The sequence below is a fragment of the Andrena cerasifolii genome, chromosome 4 (assembly GCF_050908995.1).
Source record: "Andrena cerasifolii isolate SP2316 chromosome 4, iyAndCera1_principal, whole genome shotgun sequence".
Classification (NCBI taxonomy): Eukaryota; Metazoa; Arthropoda; class Insecta; order Hymenoptera; family Andrenidae; genus Andrena; species Andrena cerasifolii.
The window spans coordinates 14,885,459-14,906,733 of NC_135121.1; the positions used below are offsets into that span (position 1 = coordinate 14,885,459).

Here is a 21,275-nt window from a genome sequence, read left to right on the forward strand (position 1 = left end):
GACGAGATGATTAAACGTTGATTAAACGCAGACTAAATTGCAGTCAAAAATATCGATCCTCCGCCTTGGCTCCGGCCACCCCCTGCCGCTCCCATCGCCGGCCACCCACCCCCTCGTACGCCCGTGGAAGCTACGTGTCTACACTCTCTCTTGCTGCTAGCATTTTATTCACCCCTCCACCTTTCCAACGGGTCACCTTTCAAACCCCCCCCCCCACTACCCTCCCTCTCCCAGTAATCACGGTTATCTTACTCCGTCCTAATGGAATTACAGCACCCGGCTTTGATATCGCCGTGTCTCGTGGTGCATAATTACGAGATTGCTTAACGACTTGGGACCAGCAATGTGGATTATTGTCGGAAGACGTCGTTCTCTGTGGAATGCTTTGTGCCCGAAGACTTTTGTCCCAATGACGGTCCGCGCGGCTTTTTCTGTACGTCGCGTAGAAGATTCTCGGGAAAGTCACTGATAGAATGGAGGGCCTAGTGTGCGTATAGATATCTGAGAGACATTATATTGGAAACTACTGGAGCAATTGGGTGACTAGAAAGATTATGTTAGAAGAGTGTATTTTAATGTGTACCGAATTTTGCATGCGTAGGAGTGAAGAGATATTCCGTCAGAGATGAATATTTAAGTTGAATGATCTGGATCGCTGGTATTAGAACTGTGATGGTTTATGAAAGAGAAGAACGATTATTTCCTGAATCGACGAGGCGCCATAGTGTATTTCAGAATTTAGTATCACAAGTAGACAGAGTTAAAGTTAATGAACCGAAAAGTACGAATACAGGATGACATAGATCAGCATAAAGGGAACTGCGACTAATATTGAGGAACGTACATACTTTGAAAGGTTCTATTTTAAAGCGTGATCAATTTTGGACGTAAGCGACGCGCATCTCCTTCCATCTCCACCCCCGCACCAAACGACTATTAATGCGTTCCGCGTGATCGGCCGCGCAATTTTTGCACGCTTGTTCAGCGAGCTAGGGCAACGTACAATTAGCGGCTCATTAACGGTGAATGCGGCGACGTGATACGAAGAGCTCTCATTGATTCCGCGATTCGAACGTTCTGCGTCCGTGCGTGCACCATCGTGCACGTGCACACGCATACAGGGTAGCTCGAGACTAGACACTGGTGTCTACAGCCATGTTCCTCGTCACGAGTCGATGCTCCGAGCGAAAGGGAGCGAATACCGCCTGCGAATCGGCGACTTTTAATCAAACCGATTATTGTTAAGAACATTGAACATGTAACGATGCTTCCCCACTTGTAGCAACTTTTCATACCGCCAATCAGTATCCACACACGCTGCCGCTGATCAGTAATTGCTCAGTTCTACAAACGTGTGTTCATCGTTTCAATGATCCAATAAGAAATTAGAATTGTCTGCATTTATTTAGAAGTAAATCTTAATCATTTGCATTAGTATCTCTGTATGGCCTAACTAATTAGTATTAGTTTGTGTTCCTTCGTCATTCCCTCCTATTCTATTCGTTCCCACCCCCTAGCTCCTTCTACAAAAAATTGCTCGGTGTACCTACAGAGAGGCACTTTCGAAAAAAACACACATGGATGTATGAGTTAAAATTGTGCAGTATGTTTTGGTCAAATAAGAACAGCTTCGCAGCAAGCGTTACCCTCAACGATAGCGATTTACTTTCGATTTGAATGAGTTTCGGAATAGCCGCCATATCTCTCCAACGCACAATAATTTTCTATTTATTATTCAGCACCGTCAGTTTTGTTCACGTGAACGGTATACATGTCTCTATTTTAACTTCCCCTTAGTCTTGTTCCTTTCCTCTCTTCCACACCACTTCACGTTCTTTCCTGCCTCTATCTTTGTCGCGTGTCGTCCGATAGGGACGACACGTATGTTTATAGCCGCGCGGGTGGAAAAGAGATGGCTTCCTCGATCGACCTTAATTGGCACGTCCACCGTGTGTCGGCTTCTCCTTTTTTTTCCCCCCCTGTTCGCGCACGTGAATCGGGCTTCTTCTCGCCGTGCTTAACGAGATAATCCCGTGGAGTCACGCGACCCCTCCGGGGATCGGGAACAGCAGGGGTTGGAAATATTTTTCTTGAGAGAAATCGCGCGGTATGCAAAGCCGTTCAGAACGATCCCGTGATTGGATTTCTTTTCGTCGACTCTCTCCTACCCTTTACCCCGGGGCGGTCAATTAGGTACGTGTCCTTAGTGAATTACGGAGTCAATAGAACTTGAACAAATATTGAATTTGCCGATTTAAAGTGGGAGGAGCTGTTCCGCCGCGGAATCTTGCTGAATTAATCATCTGGAAACCTATTTTGAATTTGCTGATTACCATTCGCCATTCACTGATACCATTTATTTCAACGACATTGCGCTCCAAGTAGAAACGGAACGATGCAAGGAATGTAAGATTAAATGTAGACTGCTAGACTTAGCGTGCATCATGGACTTACGATCGACTGAACTGCGCAATCAAATTAAGCACAGGTTCACAATTTGCCTGTTCCGTCGAGATGTCGAGAAATTAACAAACACGCGCGCTCTCATGTATGTATACAGTGGCTAGCAGCCATAATCGTACAATCTTTAAAATCGCACAACATTTTTAAAATTAGTCCAAACGACTTAAGTTTTTTTGAGAAGCTAGAAGGATTAGTTTGCTAAGTGACATGTTTCATCGTTTTGAAAAAAAATGCAATTGGCCGGAGTAGCAGAAAAAATAGTAAAGGTCGTTTTTTCAACTTTTTTTGTGAGCCTGTAATGAAAATTCAAAAAACCTGTTTGTAGATTGAAGTAAGTTGTATACGTGTCTAAAATTTCACGAAAATCGGTTAACGTTGCTCTGAGCTATGAACGCTTAAAGATCGCAGAATATGGTCGAGAATTGCTGATTTTGGGAATTTCCGCGTTTCTCGACCTTATTCTGCGATCTTTAAGCATTTATAGCTCAGAGCAACGTTAACCGATTTTCGCAAAATTTTAGGCACGTATATAACTTACTTAAATCTACAAACAGTTTTTTTGTAAATTTTCGTTACAGGCTCATAAAAAAAAGTTTAAAAAACGACCTTTTTTATTATTTTTGCTATTCCTACCAAGTTCAATTTTTCTCAAAACGTCCAATTACGTCACTTAGCAAACTAATCCTTCTAGCTTCTAAAATAGAACTCAAGTCGTTTGGATTAATTTAAAAAAAAAGTTATGCGATATTAAAGAGTGTACGATTCTGGCTGCGAGCAACTGTACGTTATTACATCGACCAAACTGTCCACCTTACGAAGCTTACAGTATATTGGGTTTAAGAAAAGGTAAAACTTTGTCACACTTGAATCCCTACACTGGTAGCAAAGAAACCTCCAAAATAAATCACTCCCTGGCAAGGGCCGCGCGTTTGCACAGTCTTCGCGCAATCAATCGGTTCCCAAAACTCGTCTGACATACGAATCTCCCATCTTGTCACGCGCGAACAAACGAGCGAATGAAAACAGGAAAAAAAAAACAAAGGAAAACGAGGAGCGAGGGAGAGAGGAAAATAGAAAAGAATGGGCCGATATCCGCGTGCCAATATAGCCGATAATGCTTAGGAGACAAATACACGACGGAGCTCGATCGGGGATCACCCACAATACAGGGCCGCCACGGACGTTGTACGTGCTAGCATCGGCGAGAGAGGCGTACACTCTCTCTCGCAGGCACGCAAAGAAGTGGACAGCCTGGCCCTGACACTCAGAAGCACCATCAGTTATACAGAGGCAGGCGACTGGACCATGCGTGCGCGCGCGCGCACACACACCGTCAGCGGACGGTTGACACCAACGCACCATCGTCGACCACCATCGCGAACCGTAACACATGGCGACGCGAGCGTACCACGAGGGGCCACCAACGCCGCTGGATGAGGGGGGGATGGGTGGTTTTTTAAATCTAGCCATCAAGGATCCATCCTGGCCTGGCTGAATGCCCGCACGGCACACACATCGAAAGCGATCTAACGCGGTCCGCGCGACCGTATTTGTCGCCCGTCCATTATCCTCGTCGAAATTCAATTACCGGTGCGCGAGCGTTGATTCTATTTTTGCGATCACTTGTACACGGCTGCTCCGTCGTCCCGCCTTAGGCCGCCACCAATTCACCATCTCCTCTCGCTTACTAATGTTTCCGGATCTCGTTGCCGCGCGCGACTTCGAGTTTTAAATGGGACACTATTGGGGGCGGACGAGCTATCCTTCTTGGAGGTTCGTCGATGGTGACTGAAGGCAGATGAGGTAGGAGATTTTTGTCTTAAGCAAGTCTGAGGGTGTTCGGTGAGTGGTGAGGTACAGAGGTTCTGCGGATGTTGTAGATGCACGCGGTAGGAAGGGTGTTTCGAAGGGGTAGGGAGTTAAGTGGATGTATAGGAAGAAACTGATTAAATGAATGTGGGTGTGGAAAGTAATTGGTTTTGAGATGATCTGGTTTCATTTAGAACTTTTGCGAGGCACTGAGGAAACCTTGCAATTTAAAACTTTGCAATTGCTACTTAGTGTACACCTAAGTGTACTAACAATAAGAAGACTTGCGTAATAAAATGAACTCTATTTAGCCTGAGAAGGGCTGCCATGCTCGCAGAACACTCCCAGTCGAGCTCCTTGCAAGATCTCAGCACTGGTGAGGCAGGCCAGGGATAGTACCTACCTAGAAGGGATATAGCGAGGTCGTAAAAGCTCTCAAGATGTACAGCTTTGAGATTTTAGAACAAGTAGTTTCTAAACCTACCTCCCCCAACAATTTCAAACCTCAAAGCTGTAAACTCTGGAACTTCCACAGTTCTTTCAACTTGGAACTTACCGAACTTGGAATCGAACTTATAACAGTTAATCTTTAGGGCCCCGGGTTTGTCCTGGTCTTCCCTAAATACAGAACTGCAAGAGGTAGTATGAGGGCATGTTTAGCGGCCCGTACCGAGCAGAGTATCGAAGACCCCGCTGAGTGACCTCACACCTAAGTCACTATAGGGTTGATGCATCATTTGTGGCCACTTTAAAGTATTGTACCAGTTTTGGCACTTCTTAAAAAAATATAATATTTTTTCGTGTAAGCAATAAATATAACCTTATATTTCTAGCGATATACTAAACAAAATATTTATGATGTGAAATTCCCCACATAATAATGATCTGCAAGCAGTTTAAAAATAAGATAATTATGCACATGGCCATAAACAGTGCAATGGCCACTTTCTAGCTCGTAGAGGCACTATACATGCTTCTGAGAAACCATCGTCCATGAAAAACGCCTCAGGCCCTGGGGTTGGAAAAGAGGAGGCAGAAGTAAAACAGGATCTGTATCCATCACCCAAAACGAAGGGTGGATGCTACGAGCAGCCTCAGAAGCAAGCTCAATTTCGTCCAAGTTGCGCCGTCTCAGATTTTCAGCACTGAAACGGACTCGTCCCCTAAAGGGACGGTTACAGCTCACGGATGAACATTCTGAATCAAAAGGAGCCCGGGAACAAAAGGGGGCGCCATAGAAAGATTTGAATCGCGTCTACCGATCGGCAGAGATAAACAATACAGGCATTCGAGGAGTCGCCCGTGCGGTTGATCGGTTCTCGATTAACCGGAAAATAAATTTTTGTTTTCGCAAAAAAAGAACCTCGGCAGTCCCTCGTGCGGCGATATCGCTGGGAAAATCGGCCGCTGAAAAGAGGGGTTTGCAACGAAAATACCCGCTCGTCCGGGCCGCGGAACGTTTAAATAAAATCCCGTTACTCTCATCTTTGTTTCCCTTCTATGGGAGGAGGGGCTAATTCTCCGTGAACCGCGCCTAATCGGTGCATTCCCTTTTGCCGCGGTTTCCGCGTATCGAGGCTACGTCGATTCATTTATCTCCGGGCGCAAGACACAAACATGGCGTGTGGAAAAATTCTAACGGACCTGAAAAGTAACGAAGCAACTGAATTGTAACGATCGGAAGAGAGATTTTCCGGTGGATGGCGAAACCTGAAGGATAGGAGGGTGGGGGGGGGGAGGGGAGCGATGTCGTGAATAAAAGCAAAATAAGTGGCAACCCCATCCTGTCGAAACAACGTTCGCGCTTCGTGTACAGGCCGCGACAAAAATGTAACACCAGCACGCAACCGGCCCACCCTCCAACCCCCTGGTATCGGTAATTGAATTTCAACGAGAATAACAGGAAGCCGACAAATTTACGGGATTGCGTTACACGGCTCCCGTTCCGTGATTATATCTCCGCGCTGCTCGTTTTCCATACACTTTGCATTCGATTAAAAAGAATCGCGTTTAAGCGTGCCAGATGATGCCACTTTCACTCTTCAATCGCGATTACGGGCGAAAAAACTCCGCGCGCGGTGGATCGACGAGGAAACAAAGTCGATATCGAAAATAGGGAGCAGGAAATAGAGAGACCGGCGCGTGGTTTTGTTTTCTGTAATTCGTTCGAATAATTTTTTTTCTATCACTTTTGTACGAGAAATGAGCTGTGTTTATATTTAAAGAGTTGAGTTACATTTTTCTGCCTTTGTGTTTATTTTGTTTTTAATAGTCTGTGTGTTTGATGTGTAATTTAATTCTGTCAGTTATATTTGCATTCAGAATTTTTTTTTAATATGGGTGATTTTTGTAATATTGGGAAACTTATGGAATAGAAGGAAGGGATAGGAAAAAGTTCAGGTATTATGATGAAATCAATACTTTTCTCGAAGGAAACGATTCCATTAACGTACGAACAAGATAATTCTTTATCCGTTCAAGAATAGACCCCAAGAAAAGAATTATCTTGTTCGTACGTTAATGGAATCGTTACATGGTATTAGAGTTATTCTTATGCGTCTTTATTGGGAGTATAAATGGGAAATGAGTCGCGGCTACAGAAATTTTAGATACTTGTTATATATATATATATATACTATATACATAATATATACTATATATATATATATATATATATATATATATATATACTATATACTATATATATACCATATATAATATATACTGTATATACTATTTATAATATATACTATCGAAACAAAGGAAAATTCAAAGAAAACTGCAGCACAGTGGGCCTCGGTTCAGTAGGAAAGTACACAACCCCTTTAAACCGAGAATTCAGTGGAGAAAGATTCGATTCCACTTAATTGGCTAACCCGCCAGTAGCACCAAGAACGAAGCGCACATACAAAATAAAATAAAAACAGCCGCTTATTATCAACTAAACCTTTCGTTCCAATAAACTCTATTAGTTCCTAGAGTTTGCAATGAAGCGAACAAAACTAAACGCTCTTAAAGACACCGACCTAACGTCAATGCATCGTAAAACTCCCAGCTGGACCTGTTTCCCCTCATTTATTTCCCTGTCTCCTCGGCGTTCCGATCCACCTTCTTTTTGCGTACGCACCGCTTTTTCTTCCCTCCGTCGACAGGGGGATTGCGTGCCGAAAAAGAAAGGGGTTGCCCAGGCAAGAGGAGGTCGGTTGAAAAACGACGTACCGAGGCACGATGACTTTCGGAATCATTTTTCAAAATGTCTGCCTCTGCCTCGAGGGGGGTGAGTGGGTGGAGGGTCGACACCGACGAACAGGGGGTGGTGGAGGGTGGACGGGGGAGGTGGGGGGTGGTCAACCCCCGTGGCGAAGGGTGGCAAGATGGCGGCGCACGGTAAATCGATGGAGGCTAGTCACTGCAGGCGCCCTCGCTTTCACAATCCCCAAACTCACCCCCTTGATCCCCGCGCCGCCACCGACCCCCGCCAGCAACCCCCTCATTTTCGAGCTTCACGCAAGCGCCCGCAACCTGGACACGCCGTGTCTTCGCCGCGTCCAAAAATGATTTCGCACCGATGACCTGCACCTGCGAAAAATCCGACCATCTTTCATATTTTTTCCACCCCCCCATATTTTTCTTTTCGCGAAAAAAATGCGTCTTTTTCAAGGAGCCGCGCGGTGAAATGGGAACTTTTGGGAAGCGCCGTTTTCTTGAACGATAACGAACGCTGACCTCCTCCGATCCAAAAAGGGGAACGAGAAGCCAAGCCGTCGACTTCGTACCTACGATCGAGTTCGCGCGACGCGCTAGCGAATTCTGTTCGTTTTTGCGGGGCTATGTATCGTCGTTATGAAGCGCGGAAAACTGGCGAAAGCGGAAACAGAGCCGTATTTTCCGTGGCAGAGGGGTCTGTAAAACGATCCGGCCCTCGTTCTTCGCGTATTGATGAATCACGAGGCTCGCGTGTCGCGCGGATTATTAATGTCCGACCTGAGGCGGCGGCACGAAGCGTTGCGCAAACGAACGGCAGCTGGGGGTCGAGCGAACCGAGGAACAGGCAAAATCCTTTAATTAAATATTAAGGAACGCCGTGCAGTGAGGGATCGACGAATGCGCCAGGATCACGAGTCTCCGATAAACCCGCACACAGTTTCAGTCTCGATGGCTGCACGCGTTCTTTCACGGTCGTGGAAAAGCATGCGATTCAAAGGGTGGGTAGAGGGGGGAGGAAGAAGAAGAAAGAATGGAAATCGTGCGAGCGAACGTCGAGGAGCGACGAGGGGGTGAAGTAAAAACCTTCAAAGGAGTCGGTGAGACTGGTTTTTATCCCACCTCCCGACACACGGCGCAAACCTGTTTGATTCTATCTGAGAAACGGACACTGCTCGACGAGGGTGAGAACTTGCGACGGCCAGGGGAAAAAAAAGGAACAAGGAGTTTCAGCACGGCACAACAGGTTTCCGTCTCTTAAACCTTTAGCCCCCGAGATTTTTCCTTTCGGTCATTCATTTCGCTGCCCGAGGGGGATTACATCGCGCTCGGCGCGCAACGCTGTTAAAATAATTGAATTAAAGTCTGCTTATCGTATAAAAACGAGTTAAACGAGCTGCCGTTCATCTGACAATGTGGCGGCAATTCCTTTGCAACTGTCTCGTTCTCGATCTACGTAAATGCGAGCAGAGTTCCTGAAACTCGTATCCTTTGTGTGTCGCGATTCTTTTCGTAGAAGTATTAGGAAATGGGAATATTTGCTCGTTTAACTGTGGAAATATTTTTGAGTTGCAGTTTTGTAAGGGGAAAGGGGTGAAGGTATTCGTGGGTAAAGAGTGGAGACGTTTCTTTTTACTATCCCGGCCAGGTTTACTTGTTGATATTGGATCACATGGGCAAGTAGTAATGTCCAGTATGCGGTCAGACGGAGTAGTAGTTCGTCTTTATGTAATTCTCATAATATTTTACGAAATTGTTGTTGGTACATTGTTGATTCTCTGACGTGTAAGTAACTGTTCGTATCCATTTATATTTTTAAAGCATTATCTACACACAAGGGAACATTCCCAACTCGAAAATTCTGTTTTTAATAAAACTTCGTGTGAAAACAGAACATATTGAAACCGAGATTGGTGACAGAGTCTTCTATTACACGTATTGTTGTTTACTGGATTAGGAATTCTTTCGCTACTGGATAAGAAATATTTGCTTTTATTGTAGCTTAATCATGTACTGACAATGAGTCTAAGACTCGATTTTTTGCTACCATACTTGTGGCATAAGCCAATTGTGTATTGCGTATGTAGCTTAATCCATCGCTTCTAATTTTTTCTAATGCCAGTTTCTCTTATTAGGATTTTTATCTGCCTCGTAAATAAAATTGTCTGAAGTGTTTGATATCGAACGATGTAATATAGTATTAGGTCTTAGAACTGATTTTTTTATATATATATATATATATATATATATATATATATATATATATATATATTTCGTAAATCCAATTGTCGAATGATTAATTGCTACTAGAAACTCACATATTTTTTCAAACAAACATGCAATATTTCAAAATTGTATCCTGTATTTTATTACACTTTTTACGACAGGAGTACTGATAGCAACTTGACAGCAATTGTTCATTGATTACATATAAACTCGTGTATTTCGGAGATTAGAGATTGATATTTCTATATACAATCGATGACTCTTTCATGTACGACTACTACTCCATAATGAAACAGTGAACTACATACGTGGTCTCATTAAATTCATCGAAATTTCGCGTTATTATGTACTGCATAGTATGTGTTATCTAGAAGTAGATAAATTGTCAAAAAGAAGTGGAACGATAATTACTAATTTTAATACCTAAGTATGTATTATTAAACTTCACTTTTCAGATTTTCGTCTAGACCACTCATTCATTAATAGAGTATATCTAATTACTAGCTATTTACTCAATTAATAGCTAATTTTGTTTGTCCAGACTTTTTCGTGAGATAGGAAACGAATGATTGACAAACTTGTACGAATAAGTTACACAGGAATGAAAACTTTGAATAAAATTATATTATTTCCGTCAGGGTATTCTTAAAGTGGCTCATCATGAGAGACAGCCAGGAGATTAATTCTCCGAATAATTTTCTTACTTGGTTACTAATCAAATAAAATTTCTGCTGCAACTATTAATCGAATAAAATTTCAGCGATCAAAATAATCCTGACAGTATATTACACTTCTCAAAATCAGCATAATCTGTTATTAAATGCCAAACATTTAACTCAAGTAAATCATTATTTTGAAATGATTTATTTGGTCTTACTCGCGAAATAAACTTACCTCTTCTAATTGTTAGTTATTTTTAAAATAGAAGTAATAAACTAACTCAAATAATTTACTATTCCAAATATTACTTCTTATTTCGTATGAAAAGGAACCTATGAACAAAACTATTCATTGCTCTGTTGTCGTAAGGAAACAATGGTCTCAGTGTTGCTCATAATTATTATCCAATTAACAGGCAAGGCGCCATTCTTTATGCTGACGTAGTGTTATTTGCAATTGGGGAACATTGTCTCTGAAGGTCGCTAATAATTGCTGCATTCAGTCGCTCTTGTGTAATTCGACGCACCTTTCCTTTTGTTATCGTCCATTACTAGCGTGTTAAATATATCAACAGCAAATGAATTTTATCTTATCGTTGGGCATTGATATATCGATCGATCCTACCGATCGATCTCTTTATAAGAGAGCCCCCAACCGTCGCGCGACAGCAACAAGCGAGTCAAACATGAAGACGCAAATCCTCATTGCCTCCCTGCTCGTCTGCAGTGTTACTGGTAAACGTTGCGGCTTTTAGCAACGAACGTCTCACGTTATAATTTAAGAAAACTACGTGCATCCTAAATTCTTCTGCTTGCATTGCGAACAAAGAGTTGTGATTTAACTTTCATTTATAGATATTGAGAAATTTAATTTAAAAAATGAGTGTCACAAGTGGAATTTAAAAAACGAAATACTTCGAACCGATTGTAATTAGGCAATTTCCTCAGTAAAAATGTGTCTCTTTCGTAAATACGAATCGCAGTGGTGCAACAGAAAGAAATTCGTCGCGATTAGAAACTAAATTCAGTGGCCCTGATTTCATTATTTGAATGTCGTTTGCAGCATCCAGATTGCCAAGGGTAGTTCAAGATGAGGAATTCGGTACCGAAGTTACCACGTTCATGCACATACTTGACGATAACGGCAAGCCTGTGGAAATAGACCTGAACGATGACGACTCGGAAACCGAGGTAGAAACTCGGAAGAACTTACAAAAACGCGTCCTCTTCTATCTGTATACAAGGCAGATCGACTCGAAGAAGCCTCAAGTGCTGCAGTTGAACAACGTCGCTACTTTGAAGGCTAGCGATTTCAATCCCAAGAGACCAACGAAAATCGTCACACACGGATGGATGAATTCTCACAGGAGCAGAGCTTGCACTTCTATCCGCGATGGTACGTGGACTAAAACGTCATTAAATTTTTGTCTCGGAACTTGGAAACTCGATTCGATACTTGTAGAAGCTAATATAAAAATTATTTCCACAATATCTGATACTTCGAGACTTGTAGAAGCTAGTAGAAAATTTAATTCCACAATATCTGATACTTCGAGACTTGTAGAAGCTAGTAGAAAATTTAATTCCACAATATCTGATACTTCGAGACTTGTAGAAGCTAATAGAAATTTTAATTCCCCAATATCTGATACTTCGAGACTTGTAGAAGCTAATAGAAAATTTAATTCCACAATATCTGAATGAAAATTTCCTCCAAAATCTGCTTAGTTGCAAAAAAACAAGAGTCACAAAGAAATTATACTCGATCATTTAAAGAGAGCTTTTCTTGCAAACACTTATTTACTGTCTCACTCATCCGTGAAATATTCCCGTTCCTTGCAGCATACCTCAAACACGGTGATTACAATATCATCGTAGTTGATTGGAGCTCCATATCATTAAGACCATACATATGGGCCAGCAGACGCGTCTTGATGATCGGCCAATACATTTCCCAGATGATCGACTTCCTCGAGGCTCACGGAATGAAGCTGTCTCAGCTCACCGTAGCTGGCCACTCCCTTGGTGCTCACATCGCTGGCCTGTCAGCCCGCTTCGCGAAGAGAGAAGTGCATTACGTCGTCGGTAAGTCTACCTAATCGAATCGAATGTCTCCATTAATCACCGGCTACTTTCAAACACGAAATCGCCTGCTCCCCACTGTACCAAGAATCACGAGCAGCCTGCGCAGCACTCGGCACAATGATAACGACAAAATCTCAACGTATCGTCCATCCAAAGTATCCAAAAGCAAATATCCAAGCACCTCAGCTTTTCAGCTTAGCATAGATCCCACGCGACTCCTGCTGAAAGTGGGTTCTTTTCGCAGCTATGGATCCAGCTCTCCCCAACTTCATCACCGCCACCGCAGGCCAGAGGGTGTCTCGCGACGACGCCAAGTACGTGCAGGTCATCCACACGAACGCTGGTTTTCTTGGCTTTCTCAGCTCCCTCGGCCACGTTGACTTTTATCCCAACGGTGGGTTGAAGCAAGTTGGCTGCGTAATCGACATAGGTGGCTCGTGCTCGCATTCCCTTTCGTACGAATACTTCGCGGAGTCCATCAACAGTAAAGCTGGCTTCTTGTCAGCGCGCTGCAGCAGCTACGCGGACTTCACCATGGGCATGTGCAAGACAAACACCGCTTTAATGGGAGGAGTCGAGCCGAACTTGAACGTCAAGGGCAATTACTACTTGAAGACTAATATGAAGACACCGTACGCGCGGGGTGTGCTGTAAGCAGGCTGGGCCAGCAGCCTTCGCAGCTCCGCAGATGATACTGAAAGCTGGGAAGACACTCCACTGAGTTAAACTTCTCGTCTTCCTGTACAATTGGGACTGAATCGATGTGCTTCCATGCGAGTACTTGGACTGGCGTCCGATTAAACTCCGAAGTCGTGGGTCCCTCTGGGTCCACTACTTTGCAAAAATATTTCGGCAGCGTGTGAAACATTTTTTACCATTTTTCTATGGATATATGGTAGCATAGTCTTATATACAAGTTTTAAAAAGCACAGGAATAAAGTTTGCTCTGTTCTTAAAAAATCCCTGCGTATTTTATTATTCATACCAGATTTTCCCGAACCCCCCATGAAACTTGATTGCTCTTGTTAAACGAGAGCATGGTATTTTAATAATAATATCTGCTTATAGGAAGTAAGAGGTGGACTTAGAAGTATTAAAATGGGTGGAAGACTTCGATTTTGCTAAATAAGTTCTTGTGTTTCTTTAGTGGTTCTTTTCCTATCAACGTATTTGCACAGGCAGGTACGATAAAATCTCTATCCTCGTGGAAGACACCGCGATAACGTGTTAATCACCCGCCTTTGTGATCGATACCGCGGAGGATGAGTGTTGTTGGGGGTATTCCAGTTTCGTTAATGGCTTGTGTGAAAAGAGAGGATGAAAGGAGGCCTCTCGCACGTGAGCCTCTTCAGGTGAACAGGGGTGCTGAACGGCAATGAACATAGCCGAAACACTAACACCAGGTGAAACAGTATCCCACTATGGGATGTCCCAAACAGGAATGCACCTGATGTCGTTTCAAAAAGGTTCCGGTTCCAGCTATAAAGTCTTTTGAGTGCTTGTGCGTTGCGTGAAAAGGTATGCCCTCTACAGTGAATCCCCTGCGAAAGGTGTTTGACAATGGAGAAAATGATCGCTGACACCATTAGTGAAACACATCCATCGATTTTTTATGCTTGCATTCAAATTCTTAAGAGTAAGTGAGTTTAACGAAGAATTATTCAAGGAAGATTATAAATTAGAAAAATGCTTGGCTGTTCAGTAGAGTTAATATAATATTATTGTGCAGAGAATCGTGACTTGTTAGCTTCAATTATTAGATTAGTGTTAATTTTAAACAGTGTTAATTTTGTTTGTAGCTTTTGAATAAGGAAGTTTTGTTCCCAAAAGAATTTTGTAAATTTTCCTTGAGTATTAGAACCTTATCATTTTAATCAGCGATAAACTACTGAATTTCAAAGGAGCATTAAAGTATCAAAATTCATTTGGTTCAATTACAAATTTGGCTTGTTTCGTTTATATACTAAAAGATTTTGGATTCTGGTTTTTGGATGTTTTCCAAGTATACACCTGCTAAAATTTCCCCTGATTGCGATACTTCAAATCTTTAACGATCGAAATCGGCTAAAAACCTGTCGGCACTTGCAACCGACATGATAGCTGAGCAGCTGAGACCAGGAAGCATCCCAAACCGGAACACCTTCACCTGAGTGCCCCAAACAGGAACACACGTGAGGGCCCTCCATTGAAATCTATTACACCACGAGAATACTCACCTGAAGGTCTGTGCGACAGGTTTCATGGAACGGGAAAAAATCGGTTGCCCACTTCTGCGAGGCCAGCTAGGGATACCTCTGTGAGGCTCTAATTTTCGATGAACTCGTGGTCAATCAAGCTGGATTTAATGATGGGAGACTTAAAAGCTTTGACTCACAGGCCAATAAATGTACAGAAGACTCAGCGATATCGATGAGTAGAGTTAGGGTTGTCAAAGCTGAATATTTTCAAAAGTTTGAAATCTTTGAAATATATTTCAGTCTCAAGACAATCTCAAACATTTTCAAAACTTTGTATTCTTTCAGTTTCCGTCTTGAGGGCATGCTCCTGGGGGATTGAATCACGCATGGAGACAAATCCCAAGGCCTAGGGGTTGTTGTCAGTGCGGATAACCCTTAATACGAATTCCACCACATGTGATTCTATGCAAGGTAAAAAGTGGCTAGATGAGACGAAAACGCTCACCTGGTGTCGAGGGAAGCTATCGATCATCCAGTTGATGTTCGATTATCAGCTTAGATTAAACTCATTTGTGTCTGTAACTAAATATAAGACAATATGATCTGAATGAATTTATATCCAAAAATAACTTATTTGTGATGTTATAAAACAGTTTAGTCCTGGTATCAGTAAGAGAAGAATAAACTACTATTACACATATTTTATGTGAATTTCTGATTACTTGACTTATTAACTCACTGAAGTACATCAATGCAATCAAGTAAAGACTTACCGGTTATTTTGTATTTATGCTTTTGAAATCCTCTGGCAATTGCAGTTGAATACTTATTCAATAGATGTTAAGTGGGTACGCGTAGTTTTTATTTTGTTCCTAAGTCCTAGTAGAAAATATTTCATAATTTTAACAAGAATTATTTCTGAGCACACATTTATTTAGACTTGACCGTCTTTTTTCTTCCTCTGTTCGTTATAAATGTATTGTTATACGTGGAGGTAGCAAATAACGTTCACACGAGTAGCCATCCAAAATCAATATTTATTTAATACTTTTATTTAATATTTTTTCGGATTACTAATTAAAAGTATATCAATACAGATTCATACTAACTTGAATTAGAAATTGAGGACTGTAACTTTGATATTGATTAAATATGTAAAATACTTTATACGTATATGACGAATCATATAATTCTGCATTTTAACTGCTTTTTTCGTTTTTTATTATTTTTTTTTTTTTTTGAAGAAAATACAGCAGTCGATTTTCATTCGAAACCCGTCGCAGCTGAAGAAACGAAGATACATTGCGGAAAATATGAAGTAATACGTCCCGATTCAATAAAATTGCTTATCGATCAGCCGCCTGTTCAATTTCCAAACGGTCGCTTTACCGGGAAACAATTAATGTTGTTTTCTGTTCTAAACTAACTATCACCAGCAGCCGGTTTTTCAATTGATCGAGTCAGAGGCAATTGGGCCGCTGATAACCTAAACCCTTTCGCTGTTACTCTTAATGCCTGTTCCTGATTAGTTTTCACGAGTGCCTTAAACATTGCGCATCTAGCGTTAAGGAATTACCACCCTTAAGCAAACGTAATTAATGTTATTTCACTTATCAGAGAACCGAGAGGGGAAACTAAAATTAATTTTCAGTTTAATTAGAGAGAGTTGGAATAGAATTTTGAGAATAGCAACGAGACTATATCCGCGTGCCAATTTAATCAACCCTTCGGAATTAGTAGTGCGATCTTCCTAGTTACATAATACTGGCGCTAGCGATATCAGAAATGGTTAATGAAAAGCTGGAACGAATTATGGGATTTAAGCAGCTCATTTCCAGCGATTTGCGTTCAAACTCCAAACAACAGTGAACAATACACCACTTCAAACGGCTCGTATTTTACATCACACGTAAGTATACAAGTGTATAATCCGTTTACAACCGCTGTAGAGTACCATTCGTAAAACAACTGCTTACCAACTGAAAAAGCTACGAAACGAGGCAAACATATCCAAAAGCAACCAGCAAGGTTTATTAAAACCCCAACAGTCAATCTCCATAATCCACCCCCATTTTACGCTTTCCTCGCTGGCAAATACAAACTACTCAGGACTGAATCACTCGGCAATCGCGTTTCATACTCGCATTACCTAAACAAATCCACGACAAATATGCGTCAAATATATCCACTGATCCACCGACGCCGGTTTAATGACAAACTCGCCCCCCCCCTCCCCTTCCGTTTCGAGAATCGACGAGGAAAGGTTTAATTCTATTCGAACAGAAGGGAACGGGTGTCTCGCACGTTACAGGCTGCCAAGCCGAAGGTATCGAGGAACTATGCCTATTACGTCGATATTACACCCAGCGAAAAGAGCCTGTCCCTGTTCGCCCGGCGATCAGCGACCCCCTCCGAACAGCCCCTGACACGCTGGTCATCGGAAAACGCGGCCAGGCCCCACGGTGGCGGACATTTTACAGAATTTCACCATATTTGCGTTGCACTCGTGCGCATTGCCAAGTGAAAATTGCCAGCCTGGGGAAATTGTCGCCAGAGGAGCACGGAGATCCCGGCCTAAAGGACTCGAGCGGGGCGGTAATTCCTGTCACCTGGCCGCGCGCGCGCGGCTGCAGCTGTTCGGTCAAGATTAAAATACGAAATTGACGCCCCCTGGAAGAATTAAAGTTGTAAAGTTTCTGGTATCTATCAACGCGCCCCGGCTCCATATATCAGCCACAGCGACCGCCTCGCTTCCTGCGCTCTCCAGCGCCAAACTATTGACCGTTTTTTGCTGCTTAGTCCCACCGCGCGTCCCGGGCAGTAGGTTCGCTGGCGGGGTCGGTCTCCGTTCGACCATTTATTTTTCTCAGAGAGTTGACGCCCAACGAGATCCCGCTTGTGCCCGTGTCGTTGTCCCGCGGAAATTCTCACGTGGGGAAGCTGTATGAGAGATTAAAATTTCCCGATTTCGGGTGGAAGCACCATTCTTGAGCCTGGGAAGGTATTGTGGGCGAGGGAAGCTTTGGCGCGCTCAGATTTTGGATCATGTAACGGGATCACGAAGCGTCCCTAGGTTTGATGATATTATGTAAATACAAGTGTAGTATTATTTATGATTTTCTATTTTGTTGTTAAAAGTAGAAATGAAAGCGTATAATTGTTTTGTTAGCACTGACACTGTTAAATCGGCATTACCTACATCCAATTTGCAAAGTATGACCTTTATTTCCTAATCGGTCATTTGACCGGTTGCGGTAGGAGTAGGTGACCTTATTGAAGAAGTAAGGTATGATGATGTTGTCTCTCTATTAGAGTTTTCGTTCTTGGTTCCCCTGTTCTATGACTTGACCATTATTACATACTACAAGCTATGGTATGTAATTATACTTTCGGACACTTGAGAGTGATGATTTTTACCACATAGCAACAACTAGTGGTATTTTGGCAGTTTTTTTGTTGAGGTTCTCGAGTCTTGCCCTTTCAATTATTTCGTTCGCACGTTTAACACGAGCCAAATTTATAAAAGCAAACGCAATTTTCTTCCTGATTTAATTCTTCCCTTGATAACGGTCGCAATACTGGCCGAAACGTTGGAAATTTAATCTTAATGTTTGCACAATAGCTTTTATTTAATCTCTTAAAAATAGACCGAACGGGTGCGCCGATAATATTTACTTCTAAGTTTTAAAAAAGGAGTAGGTATGTATATAAAGTACCAGTACGTTTAGTGTTAAGTCTAGAAATTTTATTTCACCGTTCAGGCGGTGAAATAAAATTTCTAGACTTAACATATAATATTAGACTTAACACATAACATATAATATTTACAGAAAAGTTAAGACTGTTCTGTAAATATTTCGCTGTTTCCGTTCTTATCGGGCCACGTATAAAAAAGCACGCGGCAAAGTGTCGGAGGAAGGTCTGCAACTTGCACGGTCCGTTTTAAACCGACAACAGAAACGCGTGGAAACAGAGTGGCGCGGCGCGATTAACGAGGAGGTAACAGACACGTTTTCTCTGGTCACCCTTCGAGGTATATTTAATAACCGCTCCTCGTTTTTTTATACCCTTGCGGAAACTCGTTCCGTGACCACTTCTGACCGTGAGAAACCAGGTCGGCAAGGGGCTGAGGGACCTACTTTCCTCGAGGGATGCAGCGGGCATCGCGTGGCACGCCGCGTTTAGAGTGCCTACCTTTCCCTCTAATCTCGAGAACGTTCCCCGATAAGCGCGGATAGCGCGCGGCTATCCTCCCGCTGCGATAGGAAAACGGCCACCGCCATTCGTTTATTAATCGCTGTCGACGATTCGCTCCTTTCGTTGGTCACCAATTAGTCATGAAATCACCTAAATTACTGGCGGGCCACCACTCGTTCCGGAATTTTCCACTTTGTTAGCGGCACACGAGCGGCGAGAGCAACGTGTACTTGTTTCATGACACATTTCATTGAATTTACGCCCGCATCGCATAAAATAATTGCTAAATGAATCGGGCGTACCTGTTTTTCCCGTGGCGTACTTATTAAGCAAACGTTTCGATTAACACGGTGATTAATTGCCAAGGCCGCCGATTGATGATGACGATACGCATCATATTTACAGTGGCCACCGTGCCCGGAGCCGCGGGGGGCTGCGGGCGGGAGGGGGGAAATAAGCGAAATTTTAAACGATCATCGAAAACAATTTTAAGGGCGGTATCGGGTGTAATATCTTCGATAACGCGGGGATCGTGTAGCCGTCAGAAGTGGCGGTATTAAGTAATTAATTGACTGCATAATCGAATGGATTGAGATTAAAATGTATCGGCATTGATCGAATCGTTTATCTCGGAAACACCGCAAATAATGTGCATTCCCCTTTTTCATACGATTAACATTGCGGGGCGATGGAGTGTGCCCATTCAGTTTCAGGAGCAAGCTTCCCCGATCGCAGACTTCGTGCTTTAGGATTAGATCGGGTCTTACAAAATTGTTAATTAATTGTTAATAAAAATGAAAATAACCGTTGACGAGTGCACAGTACAATATACAATATGTTGATCAGTACTGGATCGATCATTTTTTTATCATTCATGACACAATATCGAACGATGTTAAAGTGAACTGTCCATGTTTTTCTACATCCGCACAAGGTGCTTCGAATTAAACGGTACGATCTTAAATTAAGCAATTCATTATAAAAAACAGTGTGCCCAAAGTGTGCAACAAAATTGATTTAATCACGCCTTTGTGCTTGTAATGATCGTTTCTGTAGAGTGCACGAAGCATCCACGTTCTCACAAGAATGCTAAGCTCTCGATACCATTAATTTCTCTGTCACAAATCTACGCATGGCGGATGTATCCTGTCTATATCAAAATCACTCGGCAGGTAAGATTCTGCACAAGCGTGCACATGCAGGGACCAGGTGTCCAGATGAACTTTGGCCATTAGGAGGGCGAGCCAAGGGAGTCGCGTGGCAAATAATACAAGATCGAAGGACAGAAAGGCATAATTTTAGATCGTAAATACGTAACCGGAGCCGGGCTGGTCAGCCACTTACGTTTAATTGGTTCTTATGGCGGCCATCTTAATTGACCGTATGTCTATTATCGTATCGTGTTACCACGTATTTGCATGCCGCTCCGCGTTCTCAAACGCGTGACTCAGCTTCCATCGGAGGAACGAAGACGGTCTGTCCGACTTATACAGATTTATCTACTTAGCAAATAAGACGATACGTCAAAGTCACCGCGACGCAGAAGATGAGAAGCGAGGCTGACCAATGCAGATACGATTTAAGATACGGTCAATTAATTATACGCGTGTCGCAGAGGTTTCTGAAAAATTAAACGAGCACCTGAGATTAAATGTACGATGTGGATTTAATGAAGAAATATTTTCGCTTCTACCTTGAAAAATATACTTATAAATGCTTCTGTCGAAGGTGTAGAAGGTGGGGCGATGTTCCCCTTGTTAGAAGATATTATTATAATAATTGCAATTGATATAATCATTTTAAACACTATTTAACCACGTACTGCGTGTGTAACTGCCAGCACAGAATCCACTGCAAGCATCGTGCAGTTCGAAAAACAGAATTACCGATATTAAATGTCCCGATATTAAAAATTAATGGAACTACTTAGAATCCGGATCTGTTGGAAATTTCAGCGGGCGACTTCTCAGCTGCGCAAAATCCGATGGATTACGAGGGTCCATTACGGGTAATTTCGAGTAACTCGATTAATTTTGAAGCGCCCAAAACTTTCCGACACTTGATGCAGTTTCAGGCAACTGACTGTAATGAAATTTTCAAATGCTTCACCCGCTCCAAATTCGTTTTCCCCCCATTTCTTTCACATCCCTTCATTTCAGTTTCGAACTGAAACTCGATCATACAATATCATACGATATTTAATATCGCCTCGCCTATTATTCCAGCCTATCGAACCCACCAACTTCTTAACTCTGCTACTATTTTCAATTTCACCTCGTTTTTCGCGAGGGACGAGAAACACATGCTTTTAAGCATTTATAGACAGTTGATATCGCGATTGGGAAAAAAATATCCAAGGTTCATATTAGTGGTGAAGAAATAAGAACGCTATTGAACCGTAAAAAGCTCGACGATCCTTAGTAGCCATAACTGAGTAATGCAGCGTCATTGAAAC

General features: G+C 42.5%; 1 protein-coding gene and 1 long non-coding RNA gene across 2 annotated transcripts in view; both read left to right on the forward strand.

Annotated features, from left to right (window-relative positions):
- The window catches only part of LOC143368147 (uncharacterized), a 365,284-nt gene that overhangs the window by 312,796 nt on the left and 31,213 nt on the right, over window positions 1–21,275 (forward strand). The window lies entirely within an intron of this gene.
- Window positions 11,315–13,406, forward strand: LOC143368001 (pancreatic triacylglycerol lipase-like). The gene is made up of 4 exons (XM_076810295.1): window positions 11,315–11,327; window positions 11,425–11,757; window positions 12,204–12,446; window positions 12,691–13,406. Exons 1-4 carry the CDS (start codon window positions 11,315–11,317, stop codon window positions 13,098–13,100), a joined length of 999 nt encoding a protein of 332 aa, XP_076666410.1. The 3' UTR covers window positions 13,101–13,406.

What these genes read in the sequence shown, in the direction of transcription:
- LOC143368001 (XM_076810295.1), top strand. An exon ending in TTGCACTTCTATCCGCGATG is followed by an intron (nt 11,758 to 12,203) that starts GTACGTGGACTA and finishes CGTTCCTTGCAG; the next exon opens with CATACCTCAAACACGGTGAT. An exon ending in AGAAGTGCATTACGTCGTCG is followed by an intron (nt 12,447 to 12,690) that starts GTAAGTCTACCT and finishes TTCTTTTCGCAG; the next exon opens with CTATGGATCCAGCTCTCCCC.